The sequence below is a fragment of the Kryptolebias marmoratus genome, linkage group LG23 (genome assembly GCF_001649575.2).
Source record: "Kryptolebias marmoratus isolate JLee-2015 linkage group LG23, ASM164957v2, whole genome shotgun sequence".
Classification (NCBI taxonomy): Eukaryota; Metazoa; Chordata; class Actinopteri; order Cyprinodontiformes; family Rivulidae; genus Kryptolebias; species Kryptolebias marmoratus.
Window position 1 is genome coordinate 6576343 of NC_051452.1, and position 20605 is coordinate 6596947.

General features: G+C 43.4%; 1 protein-coding gene across 3 annotated transcripts; it reads right to left on the bottom strand.

Annotated features, from left to right (window-relative positions):
• Positions 1–1247: 1247 nt before the first annotated feature.
• On the bottom strand, positions 1248–20440 carry gpd2 (glycerol-3-phosphate dehydrogenase 2 (mitochondrial)). 3 transcript variants are annotated; one of them, XM_017441245.3, is made up of 18 exons: positions 20320–20440; positions 18496–18602; positions 17514–17522; positions 15543–15714; positions 13831–13955; positions 13650–13747; positions 13401–13564; positions 11071–11220; positions 10278–10422; positions 9769–9962; positions 8291–8425; positions 8044–8219; positions 6328–6459; positions 6085–6243; positions 4581–4693; positions 4422–4500; positions 4250–4348; positions 1248–3290 (listed from the first exon to the last, which is right to left on the bottom strand). In XM_017441245.3, the coding sequence occupies exons 2-18, from the start codon at positions 18595–18597 to the stop codon at positions 3165–3167; spliced, it is 2178 nt and encodes a 725-aa protein (XP_017296734.1). In that variant the 5' UTR covers positions 18598–18602; positions 20320–20440; the 3' UTR covers positions 1248–3164. The 3 variants fall into 3 exon arrangements, with proteins under 3 accessions (XP_017296734.1, XP_017296735.1, XP_037829833.1); XM_017441246.3 differs by lacking the exon at positions 17514–17522; XM_037973905.1 differs by having other exon boundaries at positions 3158–3290; positions 4422–4693.
• Between the last annotated feature and the right edge of the window lie 165 nt (positions 20441–20605).

Below are 20605 nucleotides of genomic sequence, written 5' to 3' on the forward strand. Positions count from 1 at the left end.
GCAGCTCTGTGTTTCAGAAAACAGCTGGTTTCATATCAGTCTAAGGAATGCATATCACCCGCCATACGATCCTTCAGACGGCTTTTAATTCCTCCATCTGTCGTCTTTCAGGTTCATGTCCTCTAAATGTGAATAATTTTACATTTTTTTGTATTTTTTTACCTTTTTAACGTCACGGTTGGAAATGAATAACAGCCTTTTGTCTAATTCTGAGTGTTTTATTAAACGACTCTGTCCCCTTTCAGATGAATCAAATCGAATGGGACTCCAGAACGTTGTGCTGTGGACAACTCTCAGCTACTACCACACCCAAGTTCAGTGAAATCCCATGTTAACAGCTGAAGTTGATTATTGTCTCAGATAATCCATTAATTGTCTTATTTACTATAATTACTGATCTGCTCTTCACTTCCAATTAAAGCTCGTTATTCCCAGCAGCTTGTTTGTGGAAACTCGTTTACCGTCTGAGAATTCCCTCTCCTGCGTTTCTAATTACTGAGGGGGCGCTAACGCCGTTAACGTATGCAGAGGGACGAGCCGGGGGGGGCGTGGATAAAATACAATCAGGCTCATCGTTTTGGTTCCTGTTTGAATCAGGACCTTATAAAATGTCACAAAATCCAAGTCGTCCTCGTCATATAACTCTGATCTCCCTCCTCCCGCTGCCGCAGCGTCGGGAAATCCCTTCGTATAAAGGTCGGCGTCTTTGTGAAACTTCTGCTACGATTCAGTTTCTCGTCCGAGCTCGACACCGATGACCCTTTACTAACGCAGGAATGTCCAACTGCACGGCTGGACGCCTCACGAGTTAAAGGATGATCCCGATTGATTTCAGGGTCAACCCTGACCGTGCTTTAACTCTGCAACCGTAACGTAGGAATATAAAGAGAAAAAACAGAAGCGACTTCAACTTAAATTTAATTATTACCTGTTTTATTTCAAACAGGAACTTTATTTTTATAATACAGCAGAAAATAAAAATAAAAACAGGTAAAATGTTTGTGATCATTAATGGTCATAAAAAAAGAATCTCTTTGTGACTATAAATGGTAATAAAAAATATTACTGGCCATAAAAAAGAATCTGTGATTAAAACAAAATGACTTGTTTTAAAAAGTTATAAAGACAGAATGATTGTTTATAACTGGTCATAAAAACAATAAGATTGGTTATAAATGGTAATAACTGAATACGACTGTTTATAAATGGTCATAAAAGCAGAATGTGACAGGTTTTTTTATCATAAATGGTAAAAAAGGAGACTTATAAATGGTCATAAAAATAGAAATACACTAAAATATTAAAAATATCCCCACATGGTTCCACGTTTTACCTCTTTTTGCACAAAATTGACAGAATAAAATTCAAATACAATTTATGTAATAAACATTAAAAAACATTTGTTATCATACTGAAGCACATTAAGGCACATTTATATAATCATATGTTGCAGAAACACTAAAACATTCAGAAATATAAATAAGTTTTTGATCTCAGACTGGATGTGCTTTGATACAACAGAGATCTCTGTTTTTAGTCAGAAACATAAAAATAAAATAACTTTTTATCTTTTAGAGTTGAACATGTGATTATAAAATCCTCATTGTTCCCTCCTGATATAATTAAATAAAATCTGAGCAACAAACAGCTGTAGTGACAGAAGGAATAAGTGTTTTGTCGCAGGTTGCTTTAGAAAGAACAAAAATACTTAAATCATCTGTTTAAAATAAAATAATTCGAGCAGCAGGATTGTTTGAGGTGATAAATGTTATTAGAAAGACTGAAAACTCTTTAAAAATGCAGGTAAATACTCTTTATTTGTTCCCTTCAGGCATTATTTGTTAAATGTTCAGCAGGTTTATGGTCAGACTTTAAAGCTCTGATTAATTAATTTGCTCTGAATTAAATTAAACTCCAATAAATTTGCCCAAAACCTGAAAGGCTGCAGCAAATAAACGACGCCAAGGAACTAAAAGTACTGATATTTGTTTCAACTTTAAAACAAATTTAGTTTTATCTGAATATTATTTATATTTTAGATGTATAAATGTAAGATGTTTTAAACAAATCAGTCCCAAGTTTCAAATAAAAAAGATAAAAATGAGTAAAAGTGAACCCTGTAAGAATAAAACTGTCATTACGGTTCGTAAACCAGGCTTCCAGAATCTGACCAATCAGAAAGCAGGGGGCGGGGCCTTATATAGACGCCTCGTTTTAGACTAAAAGTGGTTTCTGTCTGAGCCGAGGCTATCGGGGAGTGACTGGAGGCAGAAAATTAAATGAAAATCCCTCTTTTTTTGGGGGGGGGCCTCTAATCTAACCTTGGATCTGAGTGTGACCTGTTCTTCTTGTGGTTTACGTTTAGAACAAAGCGTGTAAGCTCTATGCCTTGTTTCCTGTTCGCGGTGGCAGCATCACAGCGCCACCTACAGGCCTGGAGTGCTTACTACAGAAGTTTTCATCTGAATGAAGACATTTCTTCAAACCCGGCTCTGTTTACAGGAATATTTTTAAAAAAGACAATAAAGTCATGTTGTCCAAGGAGCTGAGGCGAGTTTAAGACACCCGTGACGACTTTCTGACGGAATATTTGTCCCCAGAACCCTTCGAACGTGTTAAAATTTCACCCGCAAACATTTCAAGACGTCATGGAGACGCGATTAAAAAAACTTTTAAGCCTCATAGGTGCATCTTTTTCTCCTGTAATGGCACTTTTACTTTATGTGCTTTAATACTTTTTAAGTAATATCTTAATTTATCTGCACAACCACGCATATTAAAAGTCATGTTTGTTATTTGTGTAAAAGAAAAACGGCTGTAACTTCAGAAAATGACCTTTCTGTCGTATAAATATTGTTTGTTTTTTTAGAAAACGGCAGCTGAAGCACAACGTGACTGTTGATCAAAGGATAATATGATGAATTAAAGGAGGATATAAAACATTTTGTGTTTTCAGAGGAATGAGGCAAACATCTTCTCCCTGACTTCAATCATTAGATTCGATTTCAGCCCAAACACACGGAGGAGAGCGGCTTGATTCGGCCCAGCTCGTCCCGCTGCGTCCCTGATTGCGTTATTGTCATTCAAATCGTCCCATTTGCATTTTCCTCTCCTTTTCCAGTCGTCGACGCCGCCGCGAGCGCCGCCGACGGCTCTCATCAGGCTCAGACTCCGCCCCCGCTCCGGTCCACCGTCACCGGCCCTCGTTTGTCCAGCGTCTCCTCGGCGGTCTTCATGAGGATGGCCAGGCGGCTGTCGGACACTTGTCCCTTCTTCACGGCGCTCATCAGCTGCAGAGGGAACAGCGGAGGACACGGTACAGAGAGCGAACGGCAGCCGCAAAGGTCACGCTGTCAGGAGGCGGCGAGCCGCTGTCCTCAGGTAGAAGTAATTATCTGAAGGCTGCAGAGCTGCTCTGAAACCTGCTGCAGTTTTTAGCTTCAGGTAAAAACAAGAAGAATCCTCTCAAATCTAAATTCAACAGAGGACTCCAGGCTGCTTCCATCCCTCATTTCTGTTTTCCTTCGAAGCACCAAGACTCCGCTGTAATCTCTAAAAGTCGTCTTCATCGATTGTTCTTTTTTTACTCACTTACCTGAACATTTTGGTAGGAATACATAAGACAGCCTGGTTCTCACAGGGTAAAATAAGTACCCGGTACCTATGGGGACCAGGTAGAACTATGAAGTGACTTGTTACATGGTACTCACAGGGAGGGTATTTGGCACTTATATACCCTTTAGTTATCCAGAAGGTACCATGGCATGAACGATACCTCGTAGGTACCTAGTAGTACCCTGTCCCACACGTACTATGGATGACTGTAACCAGTCAGTACCTAGTAGTACCCTGTCCCACACATACTATGGATGACTGTAACCAGTCAGTACCTAGTAGTACCCTGTCCCATACGTACTATGGATGACTGTAACCAGTAGGTACTTAGTAGTACCCTGTCCCACACGTACTATGGATGACTGTAACCAGTAGGTACCTAGTAGTACCCTGTAGGTACCCTGGCACATATGTCCGCAGTATGTACCCGGTTGGTACCTGGCACGTACTTACCTGGTAACTATCCAGCACCTACCCAGTAAGTAGGCGGTATTATGTGTTAATACTACGCTGTCATATATTACTTCAGCCTCCATTTGTCTACTTTCCTCTTTTTTTTAAACACGCACTGATCAATCTGCGGCCATAATCAGGTACCAGGACCGAAACTGAGAGAAGAACTTCAGCAGCAAACCTGCAGGAACTCGTCGATTTCCACCTGCCCGTTCTTGTTCAGGTCCACCTCATTGAGGATTTCATGCAGGGCGTTTTCATCGATGTGGACGTTGATGCTCTGCAGACGAAAGAAATGAGGCGTGGGTCGATGACGTAAGCAGGAGACGAAAGACGGGCCGAGAGGAACTCACCTCCAGAACTCTCTGGACGTCCACGGTGGTGATGAAGCCTTTGGTCTCCTTGTCGAACTTATGGAATCGATTCTTGTACCTGCAGCAGACGTCCCTAATGACCGGTGTTCGTCTAAAACCAGAGCTTCACGGCTGAGAGGAAATAAAACACACGGGTACCTGACGATTTCCTGGTAGTCCAGGTTGATCTCGGAGGTCTTTGTGAGCTGCTCGGAGCGCGACCTGTAGCCCATCTCGTGGTACAGAAACTTCCTGGCTGCTTCCATCTCCTCCTGGAGGGAAAATATCAGACGGGACGGAGTTCAGCGCCGCCGGACGCACCTCTACAACCGATTAACTGACAAGTTTGGAAACAAACTTTCACTCATGTTGAGCAGCTGAATACTTTATTTTATTTGTGTGAACGCTGACTCAGCATGGCTCAGCATGACTCGGCATTTTCATCGTCGTCTTCCTGTCCGTAGTTTCTTCAGACAAACATCAGCACTCTGTTATTTTACCCATTCGTATTGAGGAGACGGCTGCTGTGACATTCTTCTTTCATTGCTTTTAGCTACTATTCTGTTGAATTTAGCTTTAGCATCTGTTTTTGTAATTTTAGCATCTCTTCTGCTCCTTTCAGCTATTAGCTACTGTTCTGCTTCTTTAAGCTACTGTTTTGCCTTATTTTAGCTTTAAACTACTGTTCTACTGCTTTTAGCCTCTATTTTTGCTAATTGTAGCTTCTGTCGTGCTAATTTTAGCCTCTGTTTTGCTTATTTTAGCTTCTGTTATTCTAATTTAAGCTTTGGTTCTTGTCATTTTGACCCTGTTCTGCTGATTATAGCTTCAATTCTTCTGGTTTTAACTTTGGGTTTTGTTGTTTTAGCCTCTGTTCTGCTGATTTTAGCTTCCATTCTTGTCATTTTAGCTTCTGTTCTGCTCATTTTACCTTTGGTTCTTGTCATTTTAGCTTTGGTTCTTGTCATTTTAGCCTCTGTTCAGCTCATTTTAGCTTTGGTTCTTGTCATTTTAGCCTCTGTTTTGCTGATTTTAGCCTCTGTTTTGCTGATTTTAGCCTCTGTTCTGCTGATTTTAGCCTCTGTTTTGCTGATTTTAGCCTCTGTTCTGCTGATTTCAGTCTCTGTTCTGCTGATTTTAGCCTCTGTTCTGTTGATTTTAGTCTCTGTTCTGCTGATTTTAGCCTGTTTTGCTGATTTTAGCCTCTGTTTTGCTGATTTTAGTCTCTGTTCTGCTGATTTTAGCCTCTGTTTTGCTGATTTCAGTCTTTGTTCTGCTGATTTTAGCCTCTGTTCTGCTGATTTTAGCCTCTGTTTTGCTGATTTTAGCCTCTGTTCTGCTGATTTTAGCCTCTGTTCTGCTGATTTCAGTCTTTGTTCTGCTGATTTTAGCCTCTGTTTTGCTGATTTTAGCCTCTGTTCTGCTGATTTTAGCCTCTGTTCTGCTGATTTTAGTCTCTGTTCTGCTGATTTTAGCCTCTGTTCTGCTGATTTTAGTCTCCGTTCTGTTGATTTTAGTGTGTTCTGATGATTTCAGTCTCTGTTCTGCTGATTTTAGTGTGTTCTGATGATTTTAGCCTCTGTTCTGCTTGCTCCACCTTTAAGTTTCAGCTTCTCTGGTTTAACTTCCTTTCACACTCGGTGTTTGTTGCAGAAACAGGTACCGTCTTCTTCTCCTGACTCCAGCTCAGCTCTTTGCCCATGATCTGAACGATGCGTGGGAGCGCTTCGTCCGCCGCCTGGACGTTCAGGAAGCCCAGGCGCGTCCGCCGAGCAATGACGTCGATGGCGGTGCAGGCGTACTCCTTGACGGCGTAGAGGACCTGCGGAAGACAAAAACACGGTCTCAGGGAGTCCTCGGACACAGAACCGGACCGTTACCAGGCCGAGCGGCGTCCTGCTCGTACCTCAGCCTCGATGTAGGGGAACTCAGACACCAGCCTCTTCCCGACGATCGGCCACCTCTGTCCCGTCACCTGAGCCATTTTGGCCACGTCGAACGCCTTCCCTCCGTAGGTGGAGGCCAGGTGCTGGGCGACCTGAACGACAGGAACACGTGAAATTCATTTTTATTTACATTTAAATTCAATAAAAAACACAGAGTTAAACCAGCTGCGGTTCCTGGGTAAAGGGCGATAATGTAACTGCTAGTGGGTTTGTTCGACTGTTAGCAAAATATCTCACGAACCACCGATGGGCGACATGCATTCCTTCGAGGAGCCGTTTCGTGCCTGAAGAAAAACCCGAGCGTCCGTTTCCCGAGCAGAGGAGGCTGTTTGTTATTCAGACGGTTGGCCCGCCCGCCGACGGTGTGAAAGGCCACACGCCGTCCAAATATCAACACTGACCTTTCAGGGAAAATTCTCCAGAACCCTTCGGCTGCCGCTGCCTCTAATGAGGGGCGGGGCTTACAGAGTTTGGCTGCTTTTAATAAATAATAAAAAAAAAAGCAGCAGGCTAATTATCGGAGGCGGCGCTGAGCTGACGACAGTCAAATGTGTCCCAGCCAAACGCTGTTGATGAATTGAGCAGATAACGCTGCGTTTCAACGTGACGCCGGTGTTTTGTGTCGCAGAAAGGTCAGATTTAATGTTGGCTGCGTGTCTACGGCAGGCTGTTGTAGCATATAATCCACACTCTTACTGCTAATGACTTTTCCTCTGTGACATCATTTAAGGTGAAGATGGTGAGAACGCCGAGTCGGCACTCATGATGTGGTTTTGAAATAACTCCTTCAGTTAACGTTCAGCTGTTTTAACCAAAATGTTCAGCTCGTTTAGGGCGTTACAGTCATGACCTTCGGCTTTTAATTTATTTCACTTTTTTATTTTTTTTTCTTTCAGGATTGCTTTGAGAACTCTTCAAATCCTTAAAAACTGTGTCCTCTTTGAAATCTACTTCAACACACATGCTTCATTTTAGCTACTGTTTAGCTAATTTTAGCTTTCAGCTACTGTTTCCAGGTTTTAGCTACTGCTTAGCTAATTTTTCCTTTTAGCTACTGTTTTACTAACTTTAGTTTTTAGCAGTGAGTTAGCTAATTTAACTGTAGTTACTGTTTGGCCAATTTTAGCTTTGGCTACTTTTAGCTTTTAGCTATTGTTTTGTTATTTTTGGGCTTTTGAATACATTTTGGCTGGTTTTAGCTTTTGGCTACAGTTTTACTAAGTTTAGCTTTTATCTATAGCTTTGCTAATTTGTAGTTTTAGTTACTGTTTTACCAATTTAGGTTTTTAGCTGTTTTGCTAGTTTTAGATTTTGGCTACTGTTTAGCTATTTTTTTTGCAAAACTAGGGTTTTGTCAATTTAGACTTACTAATTATTCACTAATTTTGTTTTTTTGAGCTGTTTTGCTAGTTTTAGCTTCTAGCTTCAATTTTTAGCTTGTGGCTAATGTTAGCTTATAGCTACAGTTTTTCTGTTTAGCTTTTAGCTGTGGTTTTGCTAATTTAGACTTAGTTACTGTGTCTAATTTTGATTTTAAGCGGTTTCACTAATTCAAGGTTTTAGCTGCAATTGTTAGCATTCTGCTACTGTTTTGCTAATCTTTGATGATTTCAGCTTTTGTTCTGATCATCTGAACTTCAGCGGTCCTTCGGCTGCAGGCGGCAGGTCTTCCTCACCTCCTTCTCCAGGCCGTAGTCCTGCACCAGGCGGATGTAGAGCGTCGGCGTCCAGCCCTTCGCTCCCTCCAGCATCAGACCCACCGTCCTGCAGGGTTCGGCTGCGAGGCTGAGGCCTTTGATGGCTGCGTCCAGAGTCTCCTCGGCCATGGACCTGTAGGTGGTCCACTTCCCACCTGAACACACGGGGCGAGAGGTTAAAGGTCGCTGACAGGAAGCGGGTCCTGTCACAGGGGGCGGGGCTGACCTGCGATGGTGACCAGCCCGCTGTTGCTGATGCTGACCACGTGGTTCCTGCAGATGGACTGGGTGTCTCTGGAGTTGGGGTCCGTCACCAGGGGGCGGATGCCGCTCCACGCCGCCAGGACGTCCCCCCTGCGGACTGAAGACAGGTGGGCACAGACAGGTGAGTCTTCTGGAGAAATTAAATCACACATTTCTACAAAAACAGACAAAAAGCTCCTGTTCTTTAGAATTACGAACGCTGACTCAGCATTTTCTCTGATAGTTTCCCGCTTTTTTTCCAATACATTTTTGGTCATCTACTTTGGCATGTTTTAAGTTGTTTTAGCCGTTCATATATCAAAATGTTCGGCTTATCCAGGAGATGTGTGCTCTGACTTTTAGTTTTTGTAACTTTTATACTTTGCAAAATATTTAACTTTATTTCCAAAAACAATCCTGATTGAAATACACTGAGATCTCCTTAAATCCTTCAAAAACATTTTCTACTTCAGCAGACTTCTGCTAGTACTAGTACTATTACTGCTAGTACTATTACTACTACTGCTAATTCTACTTGTGCTACTGTTAGTACTACTACTGCTAATCGTATTACTGCTAATACTGATTCTACTACTTCTAATACTAGTACTACTATTGCTGCTTTTAGTACTACTACTTCTTATAGTATTACTGCTAATACTGATTCCATTACTGCTAGTACTAGTACTACTACTACTACTGCTAGTACTAGTACTGCTACTGTTAGTATTACGACTGCTAAAAGTATTACTACGAATGGTAATTCAACTACTGCTTGTACTACTACTTCTGCTAATGCTAATTCTACAACTAGTACTACCACTGGTACTACTACTGCTACTGTTAATACTACTACTGCTACTGCTAGTACTGCTACTGCTAGTAGTACTACTGGTAATAGTATTACTGCTAATACTGCTACTGCTCATACTACTACTACAAATAGTATTACTGCTAATACGGATACTGCTAATACTAGTACTGCTAGTGCTAGTACTACTACTGCTACTAGTGATTTTACTACTGCTAGTACTACTACTGTCCATGCTATTACTGCTAATGCTAATTTTAGTTAAAAGATAACGTTCTGCTATATTTAGCTAACCTGTTTACTTTTAGATAATCTTTGGTTGGTTTTAGCATTTAGCTAGCTTTCAGCTACTTTTAGCTTTCAGCTGGTGTTGTGTTACTTTTAGTTTTTGTTAAGTGTTTTTGTACATCTAACAACCATTTTGCTACTTTTAACTCCTAGCTGGCTTTTTGCTCCTTTTTGCTACTGTTAGCTTTTAGCTAGCTTTCAGCTTCTTCAGCTAAGTGATTCAGATTTCGGCACTCCTTTTGTATTTTTCCAGAAAAACAAAAACATTGTTTTCAGAGTTCCTCCAGCCGACCAGCAGGAGTCTGGATGAGGATTAAAAATGAGATTAGCGGCTGATAATGACCCACAGGAGGCGCCGGTACCTTCCACGTCGGCGCTCAGATAGTTGCGCACCTCCCTCAGGATGAAGTTGATGTCATCCTCCCCGGGGATGGGGTGCGCCGTCACGTCGGTGGGCGTGTCGGTGGTGCCGGCGACCGTCATGTTCTCCCAGGGCAGGAAGAAGATGACCCGGCCGTCGCTCGTGGCCGGGTCCAGGAGGCCCATGTTGTCCGGACTGAATGAGACAGAGGCGGTTAGGAGGCGGCGCCGAGGAAAAACAGGAAAAAAACGACATGTAGGAGGAGGAAGGAAATTAGGTGGTTGGCATTTCTGTTCAAAGGGCTCGCGCTCCCTCGGGTTTCACTCAATAAGCTGAGCTGAACTTTAAAACCCTCCGCTGTGGCGCCGGATCTTACCGGAGGAGGCTGTCCTCGCGCCGCAGCGAAGGTCAGAAAACAGTTTAGCCGCCTTGGCGTTTAAACACCTGAGGGATGAGCTGATGCAGCGGGGAGCGGCAGGAAGCGGCGGGGTTCAAAGCGGCTTCTGGTACCTGTAGTAACCCGGGATGACGATGTGGACGCCGGCGCTGGGCTGGCAGATGTTCGGGACTTCCTGCTCGTCCATCTTCCTCAGTGAGTCCGTGAACGGCCCGGTGGCGTTAATCACGCACTTCGCCTTCACGTCGAACTCCTGCCCTGAAAAGAGAAAAAAACGCCAGAAGATGAACATCCAATAATTATCTCTTATAGGGGTCCTCAAAATCTGTCCAGAGGGTTATGATATATTTTGCTAACACATGATCGCCCGTGATAATAACGTGGGAACAGCAGGGTTTGTTTGTTTTCATGTTCATGGTCACCTGACTCTACTTTAGTCTTCTTAAGCTGTTTTTAGCTACTGCTTTGCTCCTTTTAGCTTTTAGCTACAGTTCTGGTAATGCTACCTACTGTTTTGCTAGTTTTAACTTTAGCTTTTGCTTTAATAATTTTAGCCAGTTGTCTGTTTGCTGATTTTAGCTGCTGTTTTACTGCTTTTAGCTTCTAGCTACTGTTCTCTTGATTTTAGTTTTAACCTAGTTTCGCTTCTTTTAGCTATCGTTTGGACTCTTTTTAGCTTAGGGCTACACTTTAGCTGATTTTAGCATATATTTAACTACAGGTGTGGAAATGTTCCTGACTGTTTGTTTGCTAATTTTAGCTACTTAACATCTTCAGCTGAAATGAAGAATGTAATTATTCTGATTATTTACGTTCAACATTAAAACCGTTCAAGTTTGTGACCCCTGACAGCCGTTAACGTGTCGCCATGGCAACGTTCTGCTGTTTGGGCCGAGCTCGCCTCACCTGTGATGACGTCACGGCAGCGCGCTCCGCACACCTTCTGCTCTTCGGTCTTCAGCAGCCGAACCACCTCGGTGTAGTTGGCGACGGCGGCGCCGTGGCGAGCGGCGGAGAGAGCGATGGCAAGGTTCATTCGGGCGTCGTTGTGCTGACCTGAAAAAGGGCGGGAAAAAAACAAACAACAAAAATATATTTTTATTATTACCGACGTTCACTGATGAAAACCCAATGAGAGCGCTGAAGAACAACAGCTTAAGGCTAAAAATAACAAAACACGAGCTAAAAGTGGCAAAGGAAACGCTACAAGATAAATGTGGCAACAAGTTAAAAAGCTAATAGTAGCAAAAGGCTATCTTGAAGCTAAAAATAGCGGAAGGCTAGCTAAAAACTAAAATACCAAAAAGATAGCTTAGAGGTAAAGTAGCAAAAGCCTTGCTAACAGTATCAAATGATAAGCGAAAAGCTAAAACTAGCTAAGGCTATCTAAAAGAATAGCCACAAGCTAAGTGTGGCAACATGCTAAAAGTAGCAAAAGGCTAACTTGAAGCTACAAACTAAAAGTAGCAAAAGCCTTGCTTAAAGTATCAAATGGTTAGCTAAAAGCTAAAACTAGCTAGGGCTACGTAAAGCAATCAAAGAATAGCCACAAGCTAAGTGTGGCAACATGTTAAAAAGCTAAATGTAGCAAAAGGCAAGCTAAAAGCTAAAGTAACAAAAAGGTAGCTAAGAGTTAAAGTAGCAAAAGATTTGCTAAAAGTATCAAGTGGTTAGCTAATTGCAGCTAAGGCTAGTTAAACTAGCATAAGAGTAGCTACAAGCTAAATGTGGCAGCAGGTTAAAAAGCTAAATGTGGCAAAAGGTTGGCTAAAAAAAGCACAAGGCTAACTTGAAGCCAAAAAAAGAATAGTGGAAGGCTAGCTAAAAACTAAAAGTATGAAGTGGCTAGTAGCAAAGGAACAGCTAAATGTGGCAGCCTTTAGCTAAGTGGTAAAGGTTTCTGCTTCAGAGCAGCTGAACTCTTCAGCCTGTCGGCTGATTTTCAGAAACAACGGCGGCCCGTGACTCGTCACGATCCCAAATCTAAAACAGAAATCTGGAAAACTTTCTCCTTCTGCTGCTTTTTAAACTCGGTTCCTTATCGCTCGCCGCCTGTGTCTGTGGTGTTAGCAAAATATCTCACGAACCAGTGGATAGACTGATTACCTGAGTCAACTCGATTTAAGATGGCCGCCACAGCTAACTGATGTTTGCAAACACAAGATGGCTACAACCCAGCTGGTTCTACTGCCTGAGCTCATATTAGAGGTGGTAGTAGCTGAGAGTCGTGATGAACCTGGAGGGAAATCCAACATTCTCCGAGATGAAAGGGAGCGCCTCCTTCCCCCTCCTCCACCGTCGGCTCTGAGAGGAGGAGGAGGAGGAGGAGGAGGTGGGGGAGGTGTTTTCTTTCCTCCAATTATGCCGTCTGGAAGAATCACGCCCGTGACATTTAGAAATCTGACCTTCTCTCCCGGCGGAGCAGAGAAGCAGCATCTTTCCCTGCTGCTGCCGTGGTTACAGCGGGAACCCAACCTGCGTTTCCCTCTCAGAACCGGACTGGCACACGCCTCGAAACGAAGCCGCCACGGGGGTCTCAGTGAAACCGCCGCCCGCGCGAAAACGAAACCCCACCGCCTTTTTTCCCGAACTTCAGCTTTTTATGTTTACAGAAACGGGCGTTAGTCCGAAAGACAAAACAAAAAAAACAACTCAACGTGTCCGAGGAACAATAACCGGAGGAATTCTGAACGCTGTCAGTTGGCTGTGGCGGCCATCTTGAACGTTCATCAGGTGTCAAACACACAGACTGATGCTGGTTTTTTTAGCTCTTGGTGGATTTTGATTGAACTCCCAGAAACGAATCACTGGATGAACGTCGGCTGACCTTCAGCCACTTTCACAGATTCATGGTGGTAGTAGCTGACAGTCATCTCCAGCTTGTACTCTGAGTGTGATGTGATGAGACGCGCCGATTATCATTCTTATGGTTTGAGCGAAACGACCAAAGCGCAATCGTTTCTCGTCACGAGACGGTCTGAGTCTGAAGCTGTGTCCTGGAGGGCAGCAGACGATGTGCGCTCCTTCAAAGAATCCCAGTACTTTTATAGTATTTGTACTTTTATAGTAGTAAAAAATCTGTTTATTTATTTAACTTGTAAACCCTCAGGAGATCAGCTGGTCTGACACCGATTTAGCGGCCGTTCTCGTCGCTACGGTTGGGTGAAAACAAGCGTTAAAGCGGCGCACGCAGAGGCTGCGTGGAGCCACGGCAGGAACGCGGCGCGGCGCCTGACCGTCGTAGTAGACGATGGCGCCCACCAGCCTGTCCTTCTTCAGCATGGGGAACAGCTCCAGCGCCCTGGACTTGCTGAGGACGTAGCTGCTCTTCAGGCAGTGGATCCCGGCCACCAGGTCGTACATCTTGATCCCCGCCCAGTAGTACGGCAGCTGCCACCATCTTCCAGCAAACAACGAAAACAATCAACAAACAGGAAGAGACGACTCCTCGTATGCCCCACCCCCCCCCCGGCTCTGACACCCACTTGTAGACAGGAAGCATGATGGGTAACGGCGCCGACAGGTGAGGAGCGATCTCCAGCAGGTTGGCTCGCTCGTGCAGAGCCTCCTTCACCATCAGGTACTGGTGGATAGAAACACAGCATCAGGACGGGCGACAGGGTGAACAGCTGAACGGAGCGATGAGCGAGTGAAACGCCGGGCGACCTGTTCGTAGTCCAGCTGCATGACGGCCTTCTGGAGGTACCGCACGCCGCCGTGGATCAGCTTGGTGCTTCGGCTGCTGGTGCCCGAAGAGAAGTCGCTTCGCTCCACGAGGGCCGTTTTCAGATCTGAGGACGAGAGGGAAACGGCTGAACGACAGCTGAAACTGAGCCGCTACGGCTAACAGAAGCTAAAGGCTGGCTGTAAGCTAAAGGTAGCAAAATGGTGGCTAAAAGAAGCTAAACGCTGGCTGAAAGCTAAAAGAAGCTAAAGGCTAACTGAAAGCTAAAGGTAGCAAAATGGTGGCTAAAAGAAGCTAAACGCTGACTGAAAGCTAAAAGAAGCAAAATGGTGGCTGAAAGAAGCTAAACACTGGCTGAAAGCTAAAAGAAGCTAAAGGCTAACTGAAAGCTAAAGGTAGAAAAATGGTGGCTAAAAGAAGCTAAACGCTGACTGAAAGCTAAAAGAAGCAAAATGGTGGTTAAAAGAAGCTAAACGCTGGCTGAAAGCTAAAAGAAGCTAAAGGCTAACTGAAAGCTAAAGGTAGCAAAATGGTGGCTGAAAGAAGCTAAAGGCTGGCTGAAAGCTAAAAGAAGCAAAATGGTGGCTAAAAGAAGCTAAACGCTGGCTGAAAGCTAAAAGAAGCTAAAGGCTAACTGAAAGCTAAAAGAAGCAAAAAGGTGGCTAAAAGAAGCTAAAGGTAGCAAAAGGCTAACTGAAAGCTAAAGGTAGCAAAATGGCGGCTAAAAGAAGCTAAAGGCTGGCTGTAAGCTAAAGGTAGCAAAAAGCTGTCTAAAACCTAAAGATACCAAAATGGTGGCTAAAAGAAGCAAAAGGCTAACTGAAAGCTAAATAGGCAAAAATCTAGCTTAAACAAGCAAATAGCTAATTGAAAACAAAGTATCAGATGCAAAAGGCTAGCTCAAAGTTTAAGGTAGCTAACGGTTGGCTAAAAGTAGGTAAAGACTGGCTGAAAGCTAAAGAAGCAAAAATCTAACTAAAATAAACAAATAGCTAAATGAATACTAAGAGTATCAAATGGCTGGCTAAAAGCTAAAAGAAGCTAAAGGCTGGCTAAATGCAAAGGGGAGCAGAAAAGTGTCTAAAAGCTAAAGGTAGCAAAAAGCTGACTGAAACCTAAAGATACCAAAATGGTGGCTAAAAGAAGCAAAAGGCTAACTGAAAGCTAAAGGAGCAAAAACCTAGCTAAAACAAGCAAATTGCTAATTGAAAACAAAGTTTCAAAAGGCTGGCTAAAAATTAAAAGTAGCAGAAAGGTGGCTAAAAGTAGCTAAAGAAGACACACATTTAAATTAAAAATTATGTTTTTCACCCAGCAGCAAGTGTCTGTGTTTGTCTGTCCTGTTAGTAAAATATCATGAACCAGGGGACAAAGATCAATGAAACATAAAAATGTCTCGGCCAGTTGGACAGACACTGAGCTGAAACTCGGTGTGGTAGTAGCTGAGAGTCACCTTCAGCACCGTATTCAAGTGCTCACAGATCATGTGAGACCTCAAGGAGAGCAAAGTTTTTAAAGGAGCCGAAGATCTCCGAGTCTTTCTACGGGTAAAAAGTTTCCAAACAAAGTTAAATATTTAGAAAAGAATAAAAGTTACAGAAACTTAAAGTCCCCGCAGCCGTCTTCTGAATCAGCCGAACGTTTTGCTGTTTGAACAGCTGAAATGACACCGAGCAGAAGCCGAGGGCCTTACTGCGCGTGACGGCGTCCAAGGCACATCCGGCCCCCGTGGCCCCGCCTCCGATGACCAGGACGTCGAACTCCTCGGCGTCCCGCAGCGCCGCCAGCTGGGCGTGGCGTGGCGGCAGCTCGTCTGCGTACGGGACCTTCAGCTCGGCTTCGGCTGCGACGTGAGCTAGCCGCGCCTGAGGAGGACGTGGAACAGCTCAGACCGACGCTCGGGGGGGTTTCAGGTGGAGGTCGAGGCGAGGAAGCTGCTTTAAAACAACACAGGCCTGCTGGTGGCGAATTCTAATCACCATAAATGTGACATAATGATCTGCAATCACTTTCATACATTATGGATCCGACCCGGTTCTGGGAGGAAACGATAATCACTTCATAAAAACCAGCAAAAACAGACACCGTAAACACTCGTTAGTGAGTGGATTCTTCATCATGTCGCAGAAATAAGTTCATATTTAAAGAGATTTAGATCCATCCCTTCAAACCCATTAAGAACAACATTAAATTATTATTAATTTAAATCTTCTTTAGATGCACTTTGGAACAGGACTTTTAGTGGTTTTTCTTTAGGATCAGCCGAAAATCTTCAGGTTTTATTGTTTTAGTTAAACAGGTGCACCGAGTTAGGCCCACATGATGATTCTACCACCACCGTGTTTCACAGAGACGATGCACATTAATTTCAACAAACTTAAAACTCTTATTTTGGTTTCATCCGTTTAAAACGAGCTGTTTTCAGACTTTTAGAAGAGGATTACTTCGATCAAGTATCTGTTTTTTTTTTTACATAAAAACAATTTATTTTTTATCTTGTTACTTAAAAACATTCTTAATTTTACCTTTAACACCACTTCTAATTACTGTCCTGTCACTTTCAGCCCAATTCAAGATGGCCGCAACAACCAAATGACCTTAGCAAACACAACTACTGCTCCAGTCAGAGTGGTAGTAGCTGAGAGTCGTCCCTAACATGACGAGGTTTGACCATAAACGAGTCATAATGCCTCGTTTAGTTAAAATATCTTTAATCTGGTGGTTTATTAAACTTCAGGAGTTCAGATTTCTGCAGAAATATAGACAATTAAAGTCTGAATGGGACATAATAAGTTTAAAAACTAACTTTTTCTGTAAGTTATCTGCATTTAATCAAGAATTATTCAAATAAAATATTGTTTTGAGGATGGAAACCAACCTTTAATGTTTATTTTTGGTATTTTAGCCGTACGGTGTGCAGAATACGACCTGGACATTTCATTGCAGATTTTTATGAAATCAATTTTTTTTTAAGAAGAACTCAGCTTTCAGTCTGAAAAAAGTAATTTTTGTAAATGTGTAAAGGTGCCTCCAGCTGTGCCTGTAATGTCTTGCATCACTTCAGAGCCCAAGTGAAGAAGAGAAGATGAAGATTAGTAGCTAAAATAAAGCGAAGCGTTAGTCGGCGCCGGCTCGCCTCCGTCCCAGCCTTTGATTAGAAACATTAATTTAAAGGAATAATCACAACGAAGCAGCTTCCCTGCGATATAAGGAATTATTATTTGACATCTAATGAAATATTTATTCAGGTTTTCTCTTTAGCGGCTCAAGCTAAATGATTGCATCAAGCTGCTTTGAAGCCGCCGCCACATTTGACTTGCAAATATTAGCGGGCGTTTTTGTAATTTAGGTCTGCGCCTGCAAACAAGGCGATGATATAATCATTGTCTATTTTTGTTGATGTTCCAGACAAACAGACAAACACCCCCCTCTCCCCCCCTCCTCCTCCTCCTCGCTGTAATCAAGTTAAGTTAAGATGGGCGCAGCGAGGCTAATCGCCAATCGGCCGCTGCGTTCCCTGCCGTCCCCGAGCCTCATGCCTTTGCTACAAGAAGACGGACATCCAGCTCATCAGCGCTGCAATTACTGGGATTAGAGGCATGCGTGATTACAAACTATTGTGAGGAATAATTAGATTTCATCAGAGGCTCGACGCGTCGCTTACCGATCCAGGCTTGGTGTGGAGGGCGACCAAATCAACCGGACCGGGACACAAAACAAAAAAAAAAAGCTCACGTCAGCCGGGCGCCCGCTGCTCAACACACTTCAGCTGCTCTGGGAGCATTGAGCTGCTGGATGTCGGGAGTGTATCTGATTCAAGATGGCCGCCACAGCTACGTGACGGTACACACTCCAACTCAATCAGCTGTACAGATGCTGAGCGAAGGAAATCTGTTGGGTTGATCACTTCTTGGCAATAAATCCTAAACTGTTGGAAATTTATTCTCGCTTTAATTTGTTTGGAAAATACATTCGTATCTCCAGTCTGGGACCCGGCTGTCCTCCAAGATGGCCGCTCTCGCCCCCCACGGAGAGGAAGGCCTGAACACCTGGGGGGGTCAGCTCAGGTGACCGATGGCTGAAGGATGAGACAGTGAGCAGCGTGAGGAGGCGGAGCCAGGCTGCTGTGGCTGCATATGGTTCTTCCACATGCTGCTGTGGCTCCTGTTTGTCTCGTTTCTTCAGCCTTCAACCGTCCGGTCCGATAAACACCGAAGAAGAGTTAACAGCAGAAGAAGAAGAAGACCAGTTTTCCATCGGTGAAACCCAAAGATGCATTTTCCAAACAAAATGGCGCCATTTAAAGTGAAATAAACCTTTTTAACATTTATTGCCAAGAAGTTTCGTCACAACAAAGAAATAATCGACCAAACACACATTTCCCTACTTTGTCTGTTAGCAAAATATCTCATGAACCACTGGATGAGTTTAAATGAAACATTTGCAGTCAACCCTGTTCAAGATGGCCGCCACAGCTAATCTGTCTTTTTTTGTGGTCGCCATCTTGAATCAGGCTGACTCTTTAAGTTATTCAGCTGTGGGTGGATTTTTGTTATAATATTTTGCTAACAGACAAAACAACATGTTTTACACACGATCTGCAGAACCACAGCCGAAGGACAAGCTGAAGGACAGCCGAGGCTCACCTGCCTCCTCCGGTACTCCATCAGCTGCGACAGCCCGAACGCCGCGGCAACGGCTCCGCCTCCGACGGCCGCCGTCCGCCTCAGGACTTTCCTGAAGGCCATGAGTCCTGCGGTGGAGACAGGAGACAGAGGACAGGGGACGGGGGACAGGGAGACTTCAGCTGATGTTTGAAGACACTCTGCAGGAGATGAAACATCAGCGCCGAACAGCCAGATTTTTCTGGTTTTAGCTGTTGTTTCCTTCAGCGTCCTTTCAGCTGTTTGAACCATCAGGTTATCAAAATGTTCGGCTCATTCAGGACATTTCGGCTGTGCCTTTTTGTTTTTGTAACTTTTATCATTTTTGTGAATTTTTTACAATTTTTTTTCCCAATTGAAATGAAGAAAACCTTCAGCATTTTAGCTTTTAGCTACGGTTTAGCTCATTTCAGCTTTACGAGTTTAAGCAGAATGCTAGCTGAAAGCTAGAAGAAGCAAAATAGTTAAAATATATAAGTAGCAGAACAGTAGCTAACTGTAGCAGAACAGCTAAAGACTAAAAGTAACAGCACCATAGCTAAAAGTAGCAGAACGACAACTAAAAGCTAAAAGTAGCAGAACAACAGCTAAAACTTAAAAGTAGCAAAATAACAGCTAAAACATAAAAGTAGCAGAACAACAGCTAAAACCTAAAAGTAGCAAAAATAACAGCTAAAAGATAAAAGTAGCAGAACCACAGCTAAAAGAAAAGTAGCAGAACGACAGCTAAAACCTAAAAGTAGCAGAACAACAGCTAAACGATAGAAGTAGCAGAACAACAGCTAAAGGATAAAAGTAGCAGAACCACAGCTAAAAGAAAAGTAGCAGAACGACAGCTAAAACCTAAAAGTAGCAGAACAGCTAAAACCTAAAAGTAGCAGAACGACAGCTAAAAGATAAAAGTAGCAGAACAACAGCTAAACATTAAAAGTAGCAGAACAACTGCTGAAAGCTAAAAGTAGCTTAAGAAGCAGATTTCTTAGAAAACGTTTTTGAAGGATTTGGAGTCGATGTTTTTCTACATGAAATTTTATTTTAAATAAAGTTAAATATTTTTAAAAGTCTAAAAGTGACAGAAACAAAAGTCCCAGCTGTCCAGATGTTAGGATGTTTGTGTTTGAGGATAAATATAACCAATGTTTATTTATCTTGTATTTCAGCGCTGGGGTTTATACACAGCATCTGTTGACTTGTGTAAATAATATATAAATATCTTTTTATGTGTTCATTTTGTTCAATGAAGGAGAAATATGAGCTGAAAAACAGCTGGAGGGTTTCTTTCTGAGCTGAAGGATCTTTATGAGTCAGCTTCCCGGCTCTGATGAACCAACATAGCTGAACTCCATTTAATTTTCATCGTTTTTCCAGAAAAACCTGATTTTACAGCTGCTGCCTGAGAGCTCTGGTTCTGGCGATGACTTCAGCTTGTTTCTGGCAGCTCTTGGTTGGATTCGGTTTATATTACGGTGTTATATCGCCTCTCAGGAGGAGGAAGTTGTCTAAAATGACAGCTAACGCCGTGAATGGAAGCGTCAGCTCGGTGTGGTTTTTAAGGAGAATGAACTCCGTCTGGAAGCTTCACCAACTGTTAATAAAAACGAGTTATGCCTCCGGGGAGGCTGCCTAAGGGGCTTTAAAATGAGCGCTAAAAAGTCACGCAGCTCCGACAGGAGGAAGAAAAAAACAAAACAATAAAAAACGTCGCTCCACTTCCGGGTCTCCGCCGATCAACGCCAACATTCAAGCCGAATCTAAAGCGTCCGAAACCGAAACCCGCCGGGAGACACAACAAACAGCCCCACTTACAGGATTTCTTGTTCCGTGGCCGATTAAAAGTCGCTCGGAGCGATGCGGAGCTCGACCCGAATCCTCCCCTCTGCTTCTTTGACAACCCAGGAAGCGCGGTGCGCGAGAGGAGCGACGTTCCCTAGAGCCAATCAGAGTGCTCCACTCCCCTATGCTCGTCCAATAGGATTGGAGGGAAGGCGGAGCCTAATTCTTCCCGAAAGAACAAGTACAGGAACCGTGAGTATGGCAGGCCGTTGTGACATATAATCAAATCATTATTCATTTGCTTTTCAGCTGATTAACA

Bases quoted from the DNA above. Each gene is read 5' to 3' on its own strand.
- gpd2 (XM_017441245.3), bottom strand. From the start codon at position 18,597: ATGGCCTTCAGGAAAGTCCTGAGGCGGACGGCGGCCGTCGGAGGCGGA. The intron at 11,221-13,400 runs GTCAGGCGCCGC...GCCCTTTTTCAG, and splicing joins CGCCATCGTCTACTACGACG to GTCAGCACAACGACGCCCGA. The intron at 6,460-8,043 runs GTGAGGAAGACC...CCTGTCGTTCAG, and splicing joins ACTACGGCCTGGAGAAGGAG to GTCGCCCAGCACCTGGCCTC.